The following is a 7,236-nucleotide window of genomic DNA, read 5'->3' on the forward strand; positions in this document are numbered from 1 at the left end:
CACACCCTTAGGGCACTACAAAGCCACTCTTGGGCACACAGCTTCAATGCATTATGCCTGTGACCCGCACTCCAATCAAACTTTGCGCGCAGCACCTCTCTAAGTGCATTCCCGTATTCCTCTTGTTCTACAATCCATGAGTCATGCGTCATTTAGTTCCCATGCTTTTATTTCCACAAACTCCTCCCTTCCATCCATACTCCGTACTTCCTCTTTTGCAACGCACTGCTCCATTCGTCAATCTTTTGTTGTGCTTTTTGTCGCCTACATTCGCACGCAGCTGCAACTGTACCACGACCCAAATGCTGCCGTTCATGTCATACATGCTGCCTGACTGTTGCCGATAGGGTAATACTGTATGGGACATGTAAAGCTTCAGACACACTCACACTTCCAGCTGGTAAGTGTGGGTGGAGCGGGGAATGCCTGTGTCCAGTCATCTTGTGTTTTCGTGTAGGTGGAGAGGGAGAGAAGAAAAGAAAGAGGTGTCTAGAACATGAGTAAATGAAGGAGGTGCTAAATAACAACATGGACATCCTCGGGTCCGTTGTCGTATTGCAGTTTGTCTGTCTGTTTTGACTTGTTAGTAACGGTGTGGACTGTTGATGTTGTGTGACAATAAAAAGTATTTTTCATGCTTAGCTTCAATTTGTTGAATATAATTGTCAGAAAATAAAAATAAAAAGTTAACCTAGACTCTCTGTGACCTGGGTACCCACAGTATAAAATCAACTTTTATTAATAACAGTAACTTACATTGTAATGATATAATTCACAAGCAAATATTCATTCCATTAATTACATATTTGGCACATATTTAGATATAATAAATCTCATGGAGTAGCTTAGAAGATCCATATTTAAAACTCCTAGTGCACAGAATAAGTGCCAAAGACATGATGCCTGTTACAAGAAACCCTTGAATTAAGAAAACAGCTCAACCTTGGACTAAACTTTCTCAGTTTAAAGCTCATAAGGTTTAATCTGCACTCAGGAAACTGCCCATAAAGAGAACTTGTTTTCTTGGCTGATTTAAAGTTACTTTCCTCCCAACAGTTAACGACAGCATGTATACCTTCTATAGTCATCCATCTTCAAATCCCTTATGATTATTTCATAGTTTAAACTTCGGATTTCTATATTTGAAGTCATGACTTGTGCGTCTCTAGAGCAATTCTCCTCTTCACACAATGCGTTTGTTTCATTAAGGTTTCTCATTAATAATGCGGAGGAAAAAATCCAAAGGGACCCCGTTCTAAAAGCCAAGAAACGAGCTGAGTGCCTGTTTCATGTGCCTCGTGCATTACTTCTCGCCTGTTCTCCGCTCTACCGGGCGCCGTGCCCGCGCTCCCCCGCCCTTTCCAAACTACGTCTCCAAGATCGTGGTCCTATAACGTAAGTCTGAGTAAAGACGTCGTACTTCCTCGGTCCAAACTGGTACGACAAAGCCCTCCCCTTCTCTCTCCACCCCGCCTTTTCCGTTTGCCACCCTCGCTTGGGCTTGACCCGACTATAGTGACGTAGGAGAGATTCCGTGGTGCCCACAGCCGTAGGCGCGCGCAGCGCTCGGGTATATATTGGGCCGGGGATCCATCATTCGGTACTCTCTCAGTCGCTCCGACTCGGGAACCAGAGCATCAGCAGAGATAGCAGGGAATCTTTTGCTAAACTCCTCAGGCTAACTCGCTCTCGGCTTTGGTTCGGAATGGAAACATCAACTTTTACGCGGAGCCAACGCAGCTCCATTGCGCACAACTTTAAGAGTGAGTTTCTGCTTCTTCTCTATTCTTATGTTTTATTAGTCTGCTTTGGATGGGATGTAATGTTTCTCAAGTGTTTAAAGTATATGGCAAATTGATTTTAAAGTAACTGACTGTGATTTATAGGCTATGTTTAAATTGGTTGTCTAAAATGTGCATGGTTTTACGCAGCAACAGTTGATGCGAATGTGTTTAGTCTTTGCTGCTTAAGATGCTTTGAAATACATTTTAAATTAAAATGTTGTATATTATAAAGATTTCATATATATATATTTAAAAAAAAATGCGAATTAAGTTTAAGTTCAAATTGAACGAGTGGATTTTTTCAAAGTTAATAGGCATATGTGGAAATTTGTTGAGATCTGCTTATTTGTGAGCGTTTTTAAAAAGCAGTTCTTAATGATTTTGTTTTTATATTGCATTTTATATATTTTTATGTTACAAATGTTGTATATGGCTGTGCGTTGATACGCTACTGGTTTCAGCACTAAAGCTTGAGGACAGCTCCCGTTTAGACGTTGAGCAAAACGCATGCGCTATACCCAATACAAAACATGCAACTTTCTTTCCACCAGGCGCTTTCTCGCTCTGGCTGGTTGTCTGGCTGGTCGTGGTAAAACCCGTGCCTGCGCAGAACTGCCCTCACCGGTGCGTCTGTTACCCGACCCCCATGACCGTGAGCTGCCAGGCGCAAAACTTCACCATTGTGCCCACCGGCATGCCCTACGAATCCCAGCGTGTTTTTCTGCAAAACAACCGCATCACTGAACTGAGAGTGGGGTCTTTTGGTTTTGGCACACAGGTGAGGAAGTGTATTTATGTGAATGTGTATAAATATATTTAACTATGAGATAATTATGAGATTATTAAAGGGATAGTTCACCAAAAATGAAATTCTGTCATCGTTTACTCACTCTCATGTTGTTACAAACCTGTATACATTTCTTTGTTCTGATGACCACAAAGGAAGATATTTTGAGTAATTGTCTAAAACCAAACCGATCATGAGCTCCATTCACTCCCATAGTATTATTTTTTCCTACTATGGAAGTCAATGGGGCTCATGATCGGTTTGATTACAAACATTCCTCAAAATGTCTTCCTTTGTGGTCATCAGAACAAAGAAATGTGTACAGGTTTGTAACAACATGAGAATGGTGAAGTATCTCTTTAAGTCCGCTAATAAATAGGTTAGTACTAGGGAAGTGTCAAATGTGTAGTCATCTCTTCTAATTATTATCTATGTGTTTTCTTCCTACATCCCTTCTCTTCCATTCTCTTTTACTATTTGGTATCATTCTTTTCCTTTCAATCCATTAATTCATATCATACAGGTGTTGTGGCTGTTCTCCAATAACATAACCTGGATTGAGGCTGGGGCATTCAGCGAGCTCCGTGATCTAGAGGAGCTCGATCTGGGCGACAACCCCCACCTGCACCGCCTTGAGGGAGGAGCTTTTCGTGGCCTGGAAAAACTCCAGAGCCTCCACATGCACCGCTGCCGTCTGGCTGCCCTCCCCCATGACATCTTCCACAAGCTCTACAGCCTGCAGTTCCTCTACCTGCAGGAGAACCAACTCCACTTCATCCAAGATGATCTCTTCGCTGACCTGATCAACCTCAGCCAGCTCTTCCTGCACGGCAACCGGATCCGCACCCTCTCCGAGAACGTGTTCCGCGGTCTGGTCAACCTCGACAGGCTGCTTCTGCACGACAACAGGGTCCGACAGGTCAACCGCCGCGCTTTCCGTGACCTGGGCCGGCTGACCATGCTGTTCCTCTTCAACAACTCCCTGTCAGAGCTGCCCGGTCAAGCCATGCGTGACGTCGCCTCCATCCAGTTTCTGAGGCTGAACAACAATCCCTGGGCATGCGGCTGCGAGGCTCGTCCCCTTTGGGAGTTCTTCCGTGGTGCCCGTTTGTCCAGCTCCGAGGTGCTTTGTGCCTCCCCAGCTCCTCGTCGTGGAGAGGACCTGCGCTTCCTGAGGGAAATGGATTTCGCTCTGTGCCCACTTCCCGACCCCGGCTCAGTCTCTGGCACCACCACCACCACTTTCAGCACCAAGACCCGCTGGTGGTTCTCCAAACACAAGCCCGTCAGCACTTCCAAGGGCATCTTCGAGAAGAACTCCGAGATCAAGGCGCACCCCTTCACTGGAGGAAAATCACAGATCACATCCACATCTACAAAGTACGAGCTCGGGGAGGAAGAGGCTTTACTTCCCAAGCTCGACCCGGAAGAGTACTGGGCCAACTACGGCAACGAAGATGCAGGCATGACCTCACGCTGCTTCGAGCTCGAGTGTCCCCCTGAATTTGACTCTCTGCCACCCTCAGCTTCTTCTTCTCACTCTTCACCTTCAGTTCTCTTGCTGCTCTCTGTGTCCGTCTTGACTGTGTGCACCCATCTGCTGTTTGGCTGAATCTATCTATCTCCGAAGACCCTCACTTCCCTAATTTTTCTCCTCTCTGGAGGAGGGAAAACCCCTTTGCTCAAATTAACTTTTAAATGCCTTGATTCCTGCCTAACCTGTATCTTTGTTCTGTTCAGTTTGAGCCTCTAGTTCTTTGCATCTAGAGGGCACTATTACTGAAGTAGGATACAGTGGGTAAACAAGGGAACGTCGGGCAGTCAAGCCCTTAACGGAAAGTCAGAAAAGAGGGCTTGGTTAGCGAAGCTAATATGCTGTCCTTCTTTTTTTGAGGACATGTGTATTCAAAGGCATCTCTGTCAGTCAGTGCAGACAGAGGATATCAATTTCCACCTTAGGTTTACGTACAATATTTGTATGCTTTAACTTTTCAGTCACTCTAAGTGCTTCTATGATAGTTGTAATTATAGCTTGTGATGTCACTTCGACACCCTCTAACTTTCTATTAATGCTGTCAGTGCTAAAGGTTTCATTATTAGAGAATGGATCAGCTTCATAAGCAAAGCATTAGGTTACATTTTCTTCGAATGCAGTGATCGAACTGAAGAATCATTCAAGGCTAGATGTGCGAAAACGAAACACGGGAGAATGGCAGGACAGGTACAGAGAAACATGAGTTGGAGATTACAATATGATTGTAAAGAGAATAAACAGAGATAGAGAGAGAAAGCAAGAGAAGGCGAAAACAAAATGTCATTACATCACCCACCAGCTATGACAGCAATTATCACTTGTGTAAATATGACACGTTGGCAGAGGGAGCTGTAAATAGCGCTGTGAACGGCCTTATGTTTGTCACTGTTGATTGGCCAAAAATGTCACTGTGAGTAATGTCAGTTGTGATATTATTTCTATGACCAGTGCATGGAAAGATCAACCAATGGCAGATAAGTGAGTAAATGCAATTTTTTTCTCAAAAAAATGCATCATGTTTTGTCATTTTAAAACTTCAGATTCAGTTTGTCTTTACAAGACTTTTATGGTTCATTATTCCGAATTCATGTGTAGCTGCCTTTTCTTACTTCTAAGGAGATATTGGCAAATGTTGATCCATTTCAGTTTAACCAGTCAGTCAGTAGCCAATCACTACTATAGGGCTGAATTTCAGAAAAGGACAATATATATGTATGTAACGCTAATGATTGTATGGATGTGACAGATTGGTTGACATAGAAATACATGTCTACCATTGGTCAATGACAGAAGCAATAATGGATGCATGAAATGCTCTCTGCTTCTCAAACCTCTTCCACTTGTCCTTATCTGTTTTTTCAGTCTAGCTTTTTCCTCTAGAGATGGAGGGCAATAAGAAACAGAGAAAGGGCTATTGGGAAAACATGATGATGTGTACAACTAAGAGTAGAGGAAGAGAGAGAGACAAGAGAAAGGCAGGGGTGGATGTGGGTGGTAGAGAGCAAGAGACAGGCGATAAATAATGGACAAGTGAATACTTGGACTTAAATTGCGATCGATTAATGGAGCTAGATCATACTGTTGTCATCTTAAGGTACGGTAAATTCTAGCAATATCCTGATGTTTACCATTAGATATTATGGAAGCAAATAATACTGCCATCTTTGTCCCACAGGTATTTTTGTATATGTTGCCACGATACATTTACTGTATGTCTCATGTATAATGATTTAGTGTGTTTTATGTAAAATATGAGTTGGACGGGTCAGGTCAAACTGCCTTGAGGTGCTCTCGAGTGACCATATTTGTGAGGTCACTCAAAGATGACCAAAGCATTAGTTATACCTTTGTACCCAGAATGTATGATGCATTTAAAATGTAAGACTGTGAAAGAATGAGCTGTTTTATTTTCTATACAAACATGAAAAAAGTGTTGGACGGAAAGCATGATAAAAAAAATAAAAGGATAAGAAACATATTTGGTGTGGGCGTACTTTCATCTTAACCAAGGTTCTACAGTAAAATCTCACATGTGTGCTCTCTCTCTTTCTCTCGCTCTTTCATCTTTCAGTCTGACCTCCTCTGGCACGTACAGACAGACAGACACGCAGCTGGTGCACGCAGACCTATTTCCTTGCTCTTCTTCATTGCATGCAAACTTCTTTGAAGTCAATATCACTCACTACACACAGTTACTATGCAACCAAACTGGCCGTCATTCATGGTTCCAAACATTCATTCTGAGTTGCGTGGACGTGCGCAGTTAGGCATTCACCGGCCGACGCAAGTAAACGCTAGAAAACAACATGCAAGAAGATAGTTTTATTGGAAAAGGTATTCACAAAGAACTCCAGCTGTGACTTCAAATTGCTTTTTTAGAATTCAAAAATCTATAAATTTGTCTTTTCTTTAAAGCCGTACTGGCTTTAGCAGATGGCTCTCGTTGAAAGAGCAACGCGATGACGAAAGCTATCTTCAGTCTCCCACCATGTGCAAAGGCAGCCTGTGCTTAACACAAGATATGCACACATGCATGTGACTCCCGGTGAGAGGCTCAAAAGCGCTTTCATTCAATTCCACTGTAAAACTACATCCATGCCAACAGGCTGTTTCAATTTTCATCCAGTCTAAATGTTCTCCCAAAGAGAAATTTGAGTCAACCAATCAATAAATAGGGTCAGCTTGTGCGTACTAACTGTTGATGGCCAACTATGATGCGTTAGGCCATCAACCCGTGGAACGTATGATACTTGCATCTCGACGCCCCACTGGACGAATTGCGCAAATAGAGCCGCTCTCATCATCCCACCCACCATCTGCGTGCTCATTGGCTGTCGGCCATGCTACTTAACAATGAGACACAATGACTTGGCTAGCAACGGAGGGGTGGCGACTACGTCAATATCACGGCATGCTGTCGATCGCTGAATATTAATGGAGATCGAGAAAATGAGTCATTGACTCAATGAATTGGGGGGGGGATGTGTAAGAAAACAACTTTTTTGTTTGTTTGCCGGAAATTGCTCATCAATGAGCTCTTTAAAAGTGAGAATAATCGCAGCCATGGGAAACAAATGCTAGTTAAATAAGGTCGCCGGTGTGTTTTAACACGTACACACACACACTCCATA

General features: G+C 43.2%; 1 protein-coding gene across 1 annotated transcript; it reads left to right on the forward strand.

Annotated features, from left to right (window-relative positions):
* Nucleotides 1-1,414: 1,414 nt before the first annotated feature.
* Nucleotides 1,415-6,101, forward strand: rtn4rl2a (reticulon 4 receptor-like 2 a). The gene is made up of 3 exons (XM_055204877.2): nt 1,415-1,763; nt 2,336-2,562; nt 3,095-6,101. The coding sequence occupies exons 1-3, from the start codon at nt 1,706-1,708 to the stop codon at nt 4,181-4,183; spliced, it is 1,374 nt and encodes a 457-aa protein (XP_055060852.1). The 5' UTR covers nt 1,415-1,705; the 3' UTR covers nt 4,184-6,101.
* The last annotated feature ends 1,135 nt before the right edge of the window (nt 6,102-7,236 follow it).

Source organism: Misgurnus anguillicaudatus, chromosome 3 (assembly GCF_027580225.2).
Source record: "Misgurnus anguillicaudatus chromosome 3, ASM2758022v2, whole genome shotgun sequence".
In the NCBI taxonomy this organism is placed as follows: domain Eukaryota; kingdom Metazoa; phylum Chordata; class Actinopteri; order Cypriniformes; family Cobitidae; genus Misgurnus; species Misgurnus anguillicaudatus.